The sequence below is a fragment of the Gavia stellata genome, chromosome 13 (genome assembly GCF_030936135.1).
Source record: "Gavia stellata isolate bGavSte3 chromosome 13, bGavSte3.hap2, whole genome shotgun sequence".
NCBI lineage: Eukaryota > Metazoa > Chordata > Aves > Gaviiformes > Gaviidae > Gavia > Gavia stellata.
Window position 1 is genome coordinate 4,486,599 of NC_082606.1, and position 14,853 is coordinate 4,501,451.

The window sequence follows — 14,853 nt, forward strand, 5'->3', positions numbered from 1 at the left end:
TCAGAAAAAATAGCGTGTATGTTTTGTCAGTGTAGACAAAAGTACAGCAAGACAAAGAAAAGACATGCTGTTACAGTGTATAAAGTAAAAAGTCAAAGAGAAAACCATATTGTAATAGGTACTAGAAAACAAAACAGAAAAATACATGACCTTCTGAGGACTCACGTCAGAGAGGTTAGAGTCCAAGTCAAAGCTCAGCATCTGAAAGAAGAATCTGAGGGCACCAAATCAAGTAGAGGACCTGATCCAGAGAAGCTCCTGATCAAGTTATATAAAGCACTAAATGATCACTTTCTCTCCAAGTTAACCGATCTTCTACGTTATTTTCTGGACTTCAAACCTTTAGCAGATACTCTGAAGGAAGCTGATAGTATTGTTTTAAAGGCTAGGGAAGGTAAAGGTGATTTTTCATCCCGTAGGGACACGCCACAGTTAACTACGGCATTTAGAAGACTTGTAGCAGTGCTGACAGCTACATTAGAATCAGTATTACCTAAAGTACTTTGCATAGCCTCAGTGAAAATTAGTCAGAGACAACTGCTGATAGATAACTTCCATATGTTACTGATCATGAGACATTCAAACTTAACAATGTTAAAGTTTGCTATACTATTTTCATTGAAGAAGGAAAAGGCTTGTGGTCATCTTAAGTGGAAATTCAGGAAGGAAATATTAACAGAAGATGTAAGAAATAAATGGACTAAAGTTGTACTCTGTAAACTCTTAGAACCCTCTCAGCTTTCTAGACAGACATGGAATAGTTATTCACTGTTACCAATCTTGTTTGCATTATTCGGGAAACAATTTGTACAAAAAGTGAAGATGAATAAACCAAAACCATGTTTAAATGCAAACAAGTGGATTTATGAAACAATGTTATCTTTCAATGAAATCCTGTTAGCGATTCAGACTGCTTCAAACCTGTTGCATTTGAGAACATTTCAGCTTCTAAAATTAATTATTTCAATTCACAAGCTTTGTGAATTTGACGTTCAGGTCAAAATAAGATCAGGCTACAAATTCATTTTAAGGTGGTCAAATGCCACAGAAAGTACAGGGTAGCCAACATTACGTATAATTTAATAAAATAGTACAACACTTTCTAGCAATGCTTGCTTACAAAATTAAGCAAGTAGTTCTGTGAGCAATAAAGCTAAGGAAACACTGGTTCCAAAGGATCAGATCTTGTGGTTGGAGTCACTGGAGTCTAAAAAGGTGTTACGTGTGTATGCAGGGATGAGCAGTAAGGTCTCTCTTCTCTGCTTGACTCCTGTTTTGATGAAATGTAAGATCTCATGTCTTTAAAATTACCCCTCCACCAGTTGAAAGGTTATGGAGGGAAGAAAAGGGGAAAAGGCTAATTTCCTAGAAACCTCCACTAATATGATTACACAACAATTTATTATAGTGTTATGGCAAAAATTCTTTTATACCTGAGGATCATCTTTTCCTTCCAGAATCCTGTAGTAAAGATCTCTTCATAATGTGTTGCAAAAACCTTTTGATCACTTGCAGAACGAAATGCCAGCCTTTAGCAGAAAATCTCTTTATAGACCTAAATAAGAGGTTGCTTGTATGTTACTCAGTATATAATCTTTTTTCATTAGTAGCCCAAACAAACACTGGGGCAAAGTACAATGAAAGGGGAAGGAGAAATGGCTGTTCAAAGAAAACAAGAGGATTTTTTGTGCTGTGTAGTCTTTTGATTTATATTGTTAAATATTGAGCAGGCAGACGACCAACGGGAAGTCCATTTGGTAGCACTTCCCGTTTTAAAGGTACCTTCAATGTTGTGCCACCGCTTCACAATTTACTGCATTAAAAAAAAAAATGATTTTCCTTCTGGCCCTGCATTTTTAAAGAGCAGAGAAGAAACGGGGGAGAGAAATGGTGTCCGTGCCATTGCTTTCTGTTGTGAGTGTTCTGACAAGGAGCTACCGAACTGACCAGAGTCCAGGCAGAAAGGGAAAGCAGTGAGCTTACCTGAAAGGCTAAAAATTCCTGTTACGTGTTCAGCAAATTCTGTATCAGAAGACATGTACCTGGAAGGGACTTCTCAGGGAGAGGGAGAGCTTTAGCCAAAGGTGGTTATGGATTTAACATGGGACACCCAACTCTTCTACATTAAAAAACAAAACAAAACAAACCCCCCAATTATGTTCCGTTGGTATTTAGCATCCTTTCAGATTTAAAGGACATCAAGCTATTTCCAGTAAAAACTGAAAAGACTGTGGATTGGACTGGATAAGAGTTTTGATTTGTACTATGACCATATTCAAACCCAGGGATATTAATGAAGACTTACCTGTGTAAGTTTGGGGAAAAAACCTAGAACTCAACTGTGTTATGATTCTCTGGCAATGTTATTTAGATTACCAGGATGCCTATGTTCACTGTACCTCTCTCAGATATAATGCCTTTTGTTGACATCTATATACTTAAATGAAGAGATGGATTATTCCTGTATCTCTCATTATACAGAATAATCGAAAGAATCCAGATGTAAATGACTTGCTTTTTGTGGTTAAGATTAGTGAAAAATGTGCTTCTTTCAAGGAAGTACTGCAGTATTTCCTGCACTTTGGGGGAAAATGAGCAAACAAAAAAACCCAAACATGTGCATACCTAAAGATGTTTAAAAAAACCAAAAACTTTTTCATTATTGTATGTAAAATTATCTGCTTGTGCTTATCCAAAGTCTGTTCTTGCTTTTCTTGTGATTGTAACCTGTTCAACATAGTCCGTATGTAATGTGAGAGAGCAACTTCTTGATAGCAAAGTACCAAACACAAATTTTGTGAAATACCGGTAGGCAGGTTGGCACTCGGTTAGTTCCATGTTGGGACTGATACTCTACAAAACCCTTCACCAGGAATTATTTCTACTGCTAGCTAAGGGTGTGTAAACAAAGCCTGCACCTGTAGCACCTGAAATAACAAGAAGATATTGCTGTTTTCATCTCCCAAATTAAAACATCTCCCAGATTTAGAAGTTCTAAATGCACCTCTGTGTCAGTTTGTGTAACATTTGAACATTCTTTTTCAGTGTACATTAAAAGAGACTATTTTCAAATGATCCTCTCAATGTAAACAATGACATTTTGACTACAACTTTGTACAGGCAAATGATGGGCTGTAAAAATATAGCTGAGCATCAACTGGTGGCATTTTTTAACAGGCCTCTATAATTTGAATCTATTTTGTGCATTCTCCATCACAGAATTTGCTGCTGTTTCAAACTAATCAGTCATTTTCACCAGTTCTGGAGATTCTAGGAGAGTTCCTGTTTTGAGGGGATTAGTGTTTGCTCTCACTGTTGCCATGTTGACAACTCAGCTAAGACGAGCTTATTTTAAAAAAGCTGTTTCTAACTCTTATAGCTGTGAAAATTTATCTTAAAAAGGTGACATGACTGCCACTGATTCAGTGACATGAATCACTCCAAAACATTTATTTTGAGAAGTCTGTGCTACCTGCTAATCTCAGTGAGGTTCTAACTGTGAAATGTAATGATGGCAATTTATAAATTGTTTTTTAAAAGCATTTAGAAGCACAAATCCCATTGATTTGGGAATAAAATTTTTGCTCCTAAATTATCAAAGCACTTGGAAAAAAATTCCAATTAGCTATTTCTCTGCTAATAATTCTAACATAAGTATCCAGGTAATATCATTTCCAAATGATCCAAACCTATCTTATGCTTTTCCTTTGGAAAAAAAGTTTCCCGTTTTTCTGGTGTATGTTATCTGTTTAGTAAAATACTCTACATTGTTATGAAGTGCTGGTAGGCATAAAATAATCAGCACAAGGGTCCTACAATGTTTGAACTCGTATTCGTTTGACCTAAAACTGTGGTACACAGGAACCAGAAAAATTTCAAGTAAGAAATCTGATAATTCAAGTCTAACGTTTATCTTATCTGCACAAAATACAACTGCTGTATTAAGATGGAATGTATTGTAGAGATCCGCCACAGACTCATACAGTTAAAAAAAAAAAATCTTCCCCACAATATAATCATGAAAAATAACCAGACAGTGGGGGAAATACTTATTTGCTTAATGTTTGCAGAGTGCTCAGAGATTAGAATATAAAAAGACGATTTAAGTTTACATGTTTACTATCTTTTTAAATTCTAACTATGCAAACTTCCAGACCTCAAACTTTATTTTCCAGTATCATTCCATTGAGTAAAATACAAGCAGGAATCTGAATGGCAAATGTTTTTTAACTTGTTCTCTCATTTGGCCAGACACTAGGGGTTTGGGAAACTTAGGTTGATACCAGAGTTAGTGTCTTATGTGAAAGCTAACGAACACCACTACAGAGTTACTTCTAGTAGAAAGAAGTTCTCCATTTTTAGAAAGCCAAAAATAAACTAAGAGGGGGTAATGACACTGAGTGAGGTTTAAGGTAGACTTTTAACTAAAAATTGATGAAGAATCATATGTAACTGCTTGTTTTTTCAAAATTTAGTCTGAGGTTTAACACTCTTATCAGCCTTCTCTGCCGCACGCTGAAAGTCAAGGTTTGGCTCCGTCATTTACGTATCTTGGTGTACTGTTCCCTGCCAAGGGGGCATGATTCAGTCTGAGTCATTCGTCTGTTAAAATAAGGCTTGTTCCAATATTAACTCGGGCCAAAACAAATGTGACACAGAGAGTAACAAAACCCAAGTTCACTATCTTTGCAGTTTGTAACTGAAATTGCTTTCTGGCAGTACAGTTGTGACAATTTAGCATAATTTGGCTCCTCTTTATCAAATTATTCTTGCCTTCTTACAACTGCTTGTTATAGAAACGTCCTATAAGGTGGGAATTTTTGGATTAGTAATTTTAAAATAAAAATTGTAGTAATAGTTTTATGTTTGGTAATTGCTGTTTTGGTTGTGCAAGTATAAGGTTATGCATCACACTGCTTGTTATTTTTTGTACTTTTGAAACCTACAGTTCACTTAATTGAAAGACGCATTAAGAAAAAATGTGCAATGAAACATCATTCATATTCAAAACATAGGGAAAATAATGTCTTTTACCTTTTGTCAGCAAAACCATCACTCCTCCCTGCAGGTCTTGTGACTTCGAAGGTTTTCTTTTTTTCTTAACAAAATCAAAATCCAGTTGCGGTCACTCAGGGACTACATTCTTTTGCTGGAAACATATTACCATCAGCACTGTAACTGCAGATAACTATCTACAGAGCAGTCCTGCTATTCACATTTGCCTCAGTCGCTGAATATTCATTTAACTAACTGGCCACTTTAAAACCTCATGGTTATCTTTTGAGTGACAGAGGTATAAATTATTGCACCGCCTTTTGGTACGTGCACCTTTTAAGTATATTTTGGTTTCACTCACGAGTTGTCGTGGTCGAAGAGCAAAGGACAGTGTGGAAGCAAAACAAATTTGGAGAGTAAAACACTTTAATCACAGATGTTGCAATTTTATCAATTACACCACTTCCCTGTCACTTGGAAGACATGACAGGCTCTGGGACAGAGAGCGTAGCAGTTCCAGCCATGCAGTGCATGGTTCCGGGGTCCCCTGGGCTCATCCCCGCTCCCTGAGGTTGGAAAGATGATCCTGGACTCTGGTGCAGGCTCTTGGGGTTCCTGCCCCAGCACCTTTTCTGTACTATGTTCTGTACTACGTTTACCTCTTCAGTGTCCGCAGCTACAGGACCTCGCTGATGATTAGCCCCTTCAAACCACTCTCATTTCCTCTTTTGCTGTGCCGTCACTGGAGCTCACCATCTGCTTCTTCGGACACTTCTGGACATGTCTGCACTGCAGTTCAGGACACGTGGTTGATCATACTTCATCTACTTCTACTGCAGCAAAAAGTTAAAAGTTCATGGGCTTATGCTAGCAGCGATGCTGACTAGCCCTAACTCGTGCTAACAGCTACGGGAATCCTGTCTGTGTTACAGAAAGGGAACATTTGCTTTGCCTCCTGTTAAACATGTCGCTTACGCAGACAGAAAGGGCCAAACATGACATTCCGCTTATGCTGAAAAGGGAAAACGTATCCACCTCCCACTGAGAGGCTTCTCTTAAAATTCAAGCATACTCCACTTCCAAGTACCTTTCCTTCTAAATGCAGTAACTAAACATTTTCCAAGTCACACCTACACTTCCCAATCTCCTATCCCCCGCAGGCCACAGGGAGTTCACAGCTCATCCTCTGTCTTCTAATTTAAAAAAACCCATCATCCACACAGCCAGGGGAAAGTGCTGTCTGGGCTCAGCACCCACTGAAACTCTCGGGACAGATATGCCTGTACCTTAGCTCCTTAGGCCAAGTTCAGGAGAAGATTTAACTAGACATGGGCAAAAAGTTGCCAACTGTAGTCTTGGTTGGTACATTTAAAGGAAAGTATCGTTATTTTGTTGTACAACATACAGTTAAGTATTTTCTTTTTACTACACTGAAAACGGGCCAGCTGCCTGATTTGGCATTTAGAAGTGTGGTGAAATGGTGCAAAATTAATCTTATTGTCATTCTATTACCAAGTGAAAATTAAAGGGAGGAAAGAATTTAAAAGGGAGCAAATATATTATTAGCTATACTGAGACTATGCTGAATTTACTTACTTGAACGTTGCAATACTGCATTCCAGCTGCAGCAATCAAAACAGGTGACTGATGTAAAAGCATGGGAAAAACATGCAAAAGCACAAGTCCTGTTTAAAGGCTCTATATTCAGAGCTTTTTCTCTAAGAAGAGAAGGCAAGGTATTTTTATGTAGTTTCATCTTTATTTAATGAGCACTTTGTTATTTTTCTCTAAAGATTTTCATTCATTTTATCTACTAAAACCATTCAGATCTGTAAATAGGACTCGAGTCTGGGCAGGCTGGGCATCTCTCTTGAAATAAAATCCAGGAAATGGTGGATTTTATGCATCAGTATTTCAGTATGCATCAGTAGTTCTTCTAGACTGTTTTACATACATAAATAGAGCACATCAAAGTACTGTTTCTTTCTACATGTTTATATTTGGACTCCAACTGCCATTTGTGCAAACCACCCTCATTCTGGAAGAAAGAGGCTTTCTTCAATTGCAGAATTCCATCAAATATCATTTACCTGCAATTCTGATTACACAAAATGCAAAGCTTTCTCAGAGCTATTATATAAAACTCTATTCCAACTACAAGATTTGATAATATTACCAAAATGATGTTTACGTTTTGGAAGGGGCTTTGATTGCAAGATGTCCACTCTTCCAGACTTCTTGGCTTTCTGGAATGAAACAAACAGCTCCCTGAAGCATTAAAAACACACTTACATTTGGTTTGCTTTAGTTGAACCAAGATGAATAAGAGTCATAACGGTAGTATAACCATGAAGCAGGTCATCCTTTATGTCATTACATTCTCTTAATACAAAATTCCCAGTAACTATTCGATCACATCCTATTTCCCCATGTCCAAAAAAGCCAAAGAGAGGAACGTTTGGAAAAAACTTCCTAAATGCATCTGCTTCCATATTCCTTTTAGTTTTATAATGCCGATATCCTCTGCCAACACACGCAAACATGAAGCCAATGGTGTTATGCTCGGGGATGTTTGCTGCTTTGAGACGCTGCATGGCGGCTTCTGCTGTCCTCTCATCAGCTACGTCCTGGTCTAGCAGAACAGTGGCACTCTGGATCTGGGGACCGCTGAAAGCCAGCCCAACCACACCGCAGGCATCGCCCGGCTGGGCGTTGTTACTGAAAGGCAACGGGCACCGCGTTAGAGAGCGCTCCAGAGAGGCCACCTCCAACCTGAATAAACGTCTGCTGTGGCAGAAGTAGATTTCAAAGCAGACCAACGTCCTAGAGATTCTGAAAGCCACCCATCGTTAAAAAACAAACCAAAGCCTTCAAATTTTAGCAACCTTTTCTTTTTTAGCAACCTTTCACAAGGAAAAACTTTCACATCCATTATTACCAGGGATTAAGCGTAAGCCTACCTTTCAAACACATGCCAAATTCAGCAGTTTGTGTACGTCACAGCTCTGTAATTCCAGCTAAACTATTAGTTAAGCTTAAGAGAAGCAAAGACACTCAGCATTTACCTATCAAACCAGGGCAGCGGTCAGTAATGTCTTCAGATTCATGTTGCTGTAAGTCTCCTTGGTTGGCCAAGACACATTGCTTTTAGTAATTACCTACTTACGCTTTATTAGCAGTAATTTAATCTACGGTCCGATCTCTTATCTGGAGTAATGGTGCAGCTGGCATACATTAGATGCAAGAAAAATGTTGGTATTACTACGGAGCTCAGACCTACGCTGGCGTGGGAGCAGCCCGCGGCAGCGTCTGCACTGCACAGCCCAGCACAGGAGCTCCAGAGAGGATGCAGCAGCACCCGCCACTCAGACGGCACAAAGGGCTCTCCCTGTGCAGCAGAGCAGCTGGAGCAAGTGGAGCCTCCATCTGCCCCGCAGGGATCCTGGCGGAGGGAAGGGGTTTAAGCTAGATGAGATCTGGCCCCGTCCTCTGAGCGCCATGTCCTTCAGCAGCAGCACTGTATGAGGTGTGCTCCTGGGCACAGTCCTGTTTGCGTGTTCAGCTACTGCTGTCACGTGAACCAAACCGAGGTTGATACAGAAACAACATGTTCACACAAATGGTCCCTGTCACAATGAGTGATAATTTATCTGCAAGCCAGAGAGTAAACACAGACTACAATAAACACACACGGGGTATCTGAAGCTGGAAATCTCCTTCGCAGTAGGTTTCTCCTAACTGGGTTTCCAGAATTCAATTTGTAACACAGTCATACACAGCTTCCAGCTTTTCTGGCTAGATCACAAGGTAGCAGTTGGACTTTATTATCTTTAAAAAAATAATTATCCTTTTACTACTGTTAATGGGCATTTCTAATATGACATACTAAAAGGCTACGGCTTCTGCACTGTTTCTCCCATTCTAAATCTTCTTTACAATTTACCCTGAAATAGATACCTACTTCTCAGAGGTCAGCGATGTAAAGCTCTCCACTTGGCCCCCCGCCAGGATGATACTTTTCTCATTCAAAGGATTGACTATTTGATGAAGAAATCGAGTCGCTCCAGACTTCCAGGAGTTGTAGCCAAACAGAAGAACCACCCGGAGATCTGGGTTATTCTTCAGACCTACAAACAAAATCACGAACGGCAATCCTCTTATTTGCAAATGCTGATCCCTGAAGTCCAACCATCCTACTCTCTCCTCAAATAATGCATCACACCTTTAGTAATGGCTGTCCACTGCTGCAACTGGGAAAGCCAGACACAAGTTGCCCAGGCGCTCAGGAGCTGGGCTGCATCGCCCACATAAGTGAGAATTTCTGAAAAGAACCTAGCAAGGAAAAGAAAACTGCATCTGCTTCCTCCAGCTTTCGACTTCTTTAGCAGAGCACTGGAGTTTTACCACAGCCTCTGAAGGTACAGCTCTTCAGTTTTACTTGGCAGCCTTAACCATCCTTTTACAGCTAAGAACTGATCATATAGGTTATTAAGAACCACAACGCAGTAAATAGCTTTACCTGAAAATTAAACACTTTCCATACATCAGGCAGTTGCTTATCCCAAGGCAGAAACTCCCAGGTTCCCAGAAGACTCAAGAAACCCTCATTATATTTCTCCTTACAAATGATCTACCCTGCTGAGGACACAACGTGAGGAACGTGAGCTGTATTTACTGAAATATGCTGTCTTCTGTCCTACCTTTCCTTGCTACAACACCTGACTTCAGATCTAAATGCAAAGTTATTTTGGAGAAGAAGAGAAGCAGCTCCTCCCCACTCGTTTCTAAACTGTAGCAACGGGAATCATTCCCAATGGCACAAACTCATTTATCGTTATTTTTAACCAATCAGAGGTTGCGCAAAATCAAACATCTCCCTCTGAACAGCTCCACTTGGAACCTACTGAGGTAATCTGAGATCGATTCTCAGGATAACTTAATACTCCAGAAAATAGGAAGAGCAGAGATGCGTAATCACCAGCTGCAGCCCTCGAGAGCCCCAGCGTGCTCTATGAATGGAGACAGCACAGAAGCTGCTGCTTCCACGCTGGCGCCTAAAAGAGCAATAAAACACTCGCAAAAGCCCAAATAAAGGGGAAAACAAGAACGTACCTGCTTCAGCAAATTTACTTTCATCAAAGACCCTGTTCTTCAAGTCCTTTGAAAAATGGAAGGTATGAATTTTCACCCCATCGATTTTGGGAAACAACAGAGCAAACCCAGCTTCACCCTCTTCAATTTCTTGAGGTTGATTGCTGCTTGAACCCATAGGGGTAACTACAAAGATACAAAACCAGATATCTTGTGCTCAGTGATTCTAATACTTTCGTCTACGCTGTAACACAGACTAAAACAGGCAGAACAGCTTAGACAATATAAAACATGATAGTTCATTTCCATAACGACGCATCTCATTGACAACTGGCATGATTTTTTTGTACATGTTTTGGTAAGATGAAGTATGTAGGAGTGCTGCTGGCTATAGATCACGCCGAAGTCACTTTGGACAAGGAGACATGGATATATTTGAACATTTCCCCCCAGCCACACCAAATATAAATCAGTTGGAAAACAAGCACTGTGCTCAAGCCTTCTGCAGGTACGCAAACATACTCAGATTTTTAAGGACCACAAGCGAAACGGGGAAAGGTGTTATACAAGTGTGTGATGACAGTATAAAGCGAACTGACACAAATATTGGGAGTGTATTATTGAATTATGCTAGTGACAACAATCAAATACCCTACTTATGCTGTGGGAAGAGAACTTAAGGTGAGAAACTGGGAAAAAATCTTTCTAATGATAAAAAAGCGAAGCACTAGAAAAAGGCTGCCAAGGGAGGCTGTGAATGTTCCATCGTTATTGCGTCCTGCTAGACCATAACAAACAGGTATGTATTGAGGATGTCCTGTACAATGAGTGACAATGTGACTCTGAAAAATATAGATAAATCCAAGAAACATTCAGTAATTACATTGCGGTGCCAGGAAAAACTGCAATGAGCTGCCTGCTCAATTAAATCAACCCTTTTAATTATAACCGCATCACATGAAGTACAAATTTAAGCTCCACGTGACTTAGCAGCGACACTGCAAACTCCTTGAAATTTAAGCTAGAGCTGAGCAAGGTGGGAGAACACGGTAATCGCTGTGAGACCTCTCCCGTCAGTCTGCAGGACTACGCCTTCAGAAACGTATGAGATTGTGATAAGCAGGAACCGGAACAGATGTGCGATACGCTGGACACCTTCAAGCTGATCTCTCACAAAATCACACGTTTGCCTCCTACCTACAATCCCTGGGGTGACCAGTCCGAGAACCTGACATCGCTTCGGCAACAATTTCTCGAGCGCAATTGCTGTTTCTTTACTGTTTCTTTTCCTGGCTGTTAAAAACAGAAGAAAAAAAAGCGGGGAGAAGCAAAAATCAGTTGTTCTGAACGGTACTGGAACAAGCCTTGCGCCCAGTCCCGTTGTGTTTAACGGGTGCTGCCCATCGGTGGCTGCCCTGCCAACAACGTGGCACATCTGTACCCGTCGGTACGGGCACAAGACTCCTGGCACGCAGAGCGGGTACCCTCCAGAGCAGGGGAGAGGAACGGCCCACGTGCAGTAACACACACCTACGGGCTGCACTTCGCACCACCAACGCAGAGCTGCCCGCGGGCGTTTTGCAAAGGGTTTGCTGCCCCTTGAAACCCAAACGCGGAGAACTGCCTCTCGGCTGCCTCCCGCTGAGCGGGCACCGGGCACGGCCTGGGGGAGCGGGTCACCTCGAGCTTTACCTTTCTTCTGCTCGTGGCTCTCCTCGTGCCCGCTGAAGGTCTCCGCGTCCGCGATATAGAGCACGGTGTGCGGCAGCACGTGCACCCTCTGTAAGAGGAGGGGAGAAGAAGCGGGACCGCGCTGCCCAACCGCTCCGGCGGGGCCCCGCTCCAGGGCCGGGAGGCGCGCTCCCGAGGCGGGAGGAGGAGCGGCGGGGAACGGCCCCCCCCCCCCACCGGCGGGCTGTCCCTCAGGGCCCCGCGCGCGCACCCACCTCCAGCTCGCGGGCCAGCGCGCGCACCAGCGCGTGGCTCTCGGCGGGGCCCGGCTCCAGCGCCGACACCCAGGCGACGCGCTGCCGCGCCCGCAGGATCCGCCGGGCGCACTCCCTCCACAGCCGGCACACGCTGCAACACACCACGGACAGGCCGCGTCGGCGGGGCCGCCCCGGGAGCGCCGGCCCCGCCCCGGCCCCGCCGCCTCGCACCCGCAGCCAACCGCCGCGGCGGCGGCCGCGCCCCTTACCAGGCGGCGCGCAGCAGCGCCTTGGTGGGCAGGAAGCCGAGGACGCGCTCCACCACCTCGGCCAGGTTGCCGAGGACGAAGGCGCCCTTGGCGGCGGCCTCCATGGCCCCGGCCGGACCCGCCGCCGCCGCCTCCCCTTCCCTGGGCCGCCGCGCCGACGGCGCTGCGCGTCACCCGCGCGCCGACGCTCCCGGGGCGGAGTTCCGGTCGCGCGGGGACGGGGACAGCAGCAGCCGCCGCCGCCAGGCTGGCGCCGCCTGGCGGCGGGGAGGACCCGCCCCGCTCCCGGGGGCCCCCGTCGCGCCCCCCCCCCCGCCCCGAGCCCCAGCAGGGAGACAGCGCACTTCGTAAAATGGTTTTTATTCATAAACTTGATGCAAGTTTACAAATTGCTGTACATTGCCGAGTAACGCCGCAATGAGAAAGGGCACCCAAACCCACGCAGGCGGCGGAGGCGCGGGGCCCGGGGGCACCCCGCGGGCAGGCTGCCGCCCGCCCCGCCGCGCCCGGGGGCCAGGCTGTGTCCCAACAGCGGTACAGCCACGCAAGCAGGAAGGCTGGGGAGTCACCCACCGTCCCTGGGGAACAACAGGTTAGTGGAAGCAGTGCCAAACCTCGCCCATCCTTTCTTTCGAGCTAAAAACCGGATCTAGAAGCAAACGCACAAGGACCCGGCCGTGCCTGATAGAGAAAAGAGCACAAAGTCGATAGTCAACTGAAAAACCAGAACAGAAACATGCTTCCGCGCTTCTAAACAGCGCTTAATCCATGGTATGCAGCCTTAGCTCAGCCCCAGAGGGGTGCAAAAGGCCTACTGACGAGTACTACGACCAAAACAGGATCGATGTAGGTAAGGCAATGAAACAGAGTGTAATTACACAGACCCAGATTCATTTCCTAATAAAGAACGAACAGTTCCCATTAGTCTGTCAATAACAAAACCACCGCCATGCCTACGGCAACATTTCTTAAGCCTCTGAAGCAGATGACAAGTTTTTGTACTTTATTGTAGCTTTGATATAAAAATTTTTAATTCAAGGACTTTCATCTCGATTTGTGCCAATCACTTTATAAGTTCATTAGTTTACAAATGATTGCAACAACCCGTTAATAAAATGGAACACCTAAAAAGGTTTTTAGTATTTTAAATAACTTCAAGCTTCATACTGCGGCTCTTCTTGTTAACGAGGTTGAGCCAACGAGTAGCAGGAACAGCCCAGCAAGTTCTGATGCCCCAGTGGAAGTGACTAGTTACAAGGTTTTATTGGCACAGCCTTGCTCTGCTTAAAAAACAAAACAAAAAAAAACCCAAACCAAAAAATTAACATAATCTAAACAAAGAGCATCTTTTCCAAGAAACAGTTTATATTCTCATACAGCCATGGAAAAATGTTTAATGACTTAACATACATGTGTTTTTCCTATATCATTAATTTGGAGATACTACAAATGCTGCCATTTTAGACCAGAAAAACTACTGTGATTTGCAAGACCTGACATTTCCTAAAACAGTATTAAACAACGTATTAAACTTCTTGGCTTTAAATGAAACAATACAACGCAAGTCTCTGCAGTCTGCATTTTGCAAAAGGTAAGAAATACACAAAAGTGTGTGAACAGCTCACTCCTATTGAATGATCTTTAGTAACTCGATAGCCTGCGGTAGGGAGCTTACGCTTTCAAATAAAAAAAAAGGGAGAAGGGAGGGCGTGGCCCAAATATGCTTAATCCGTAAGAACAAATACGGTAAAGGCCCAAACTGCTCAGTCCGGATACCTAAGAGCGGAATGGTAAGGCTGTAACTTATACTTTACGTGTCAGTTGACAGATTATCCACTAACTTATCTAATAGCTAAAGTCTTCAGTACGGCTGTTATAGGGGCACTCATAGCTTGAGTCTGTGTGTTGGAAAACATAAAAAAGAGCTTGTTTTGTTGACATTGGTCCAGGTATACAACAGTCCTCAATATTAGCCGTCTTCTTTTGGAGGAGTGTACCAGCCTATGGAGAACAGAGAAATGCGTTAGGTACCAACACTGCTACGTCAAGACGATCTCACCGTCTCACTCCCAATCTGTGGGAGATGGAAGCCTAATCTGGCTCCTTCCTTCCCTCTTAAAGTCGGCCAGCTCAGCGAGACCCAGTGCCCTAAATGCTAGTGGTCTGCAGGGGGAGACAGCGCATGTGGTGTATTCCAGGATCAGACCCAGGACTTGGGCCTGAAAAATAATACTTCCAAGTTCGGGCTTTTCTGTGGCAGCAGCTATCCTGAGTTGGACAAACTGGACATCAACAGAGGAAGCTGTTGAAGGAGGAACATTGCTGTAACAAAGCCAAATGGAATACAGGTAAAACCCCCAAGTCTTCAAGCCACTTAATGCACAGACATACAAATGTGACTACACTGGGATACTTAGCTATACATCCCACCTTGCATACTGCAGAGTTCAGCACGCACGAGCATTTGAACGGTTTACCCTGCTTCTGCACGTCTTGCTGTAGGAATGGGCTCAGAAACGTCCGTTGAATAATTTGCCTCCTGATAGGATTTGGCGTGTTTAACAGTTGAA

The 14,853-nt window shown here is 43.4% G+C and overlaps 2 protein-coding genes across 3 annotated transcripts in view; both read right to left on the reverse strand.

The window, feature by feature from the left end:
* Positions 1–6,738: 6,738 nt before the first annotated feature.
* On the reverse strand, positions 6,739–12,387 carry FBXO22 (F-box protein 22). The gene is made up of 7 exons (XM_059824007.1): positions 12,284–12,387; positions 12,033–12,165; positions 11,779–11,866; positions 11,284–11,379; positions 10,108–10,272; positions 8,957–9,122; positions 6,739–7,713 (listed from the first exon to the last, which is right to left on the reverse strand). The coding sequence occupies exons 1-7, from the start codon at positions 12,385–12,387 to the stop codon at positions 7,284–7,286; spliced, it is 1,182 nt and encodes a 393-aa protein (XP_059679990.1). The 3' UTR covers positions 6,739–7,283.
* A 1,680-nt stretch (positions 12,388–14,067) lies between these two features.
* UBE2Q2 (ubiquitin conjugating enzyme E2 Q2) overlaps positions 14,068–14,853 on the reverse strand; it is a 50,626-nt gene continuing 49,840 nt past the window's right edge. For both annotated transcript variants that reach the window (XM_059823669.1, XM_059823668.1), the window contains one exon: positions 14,068–14,284. In XM_059823669.1, the coding sequence (XP_059679652.1) occupies positions 14,253–14,284 (32 nt within the window). In that variant the 3' untranslated portion in view covers positions 14,068–14,252. The remainder of the gene's footprint in view (positions 14,285–14,853) is intronic.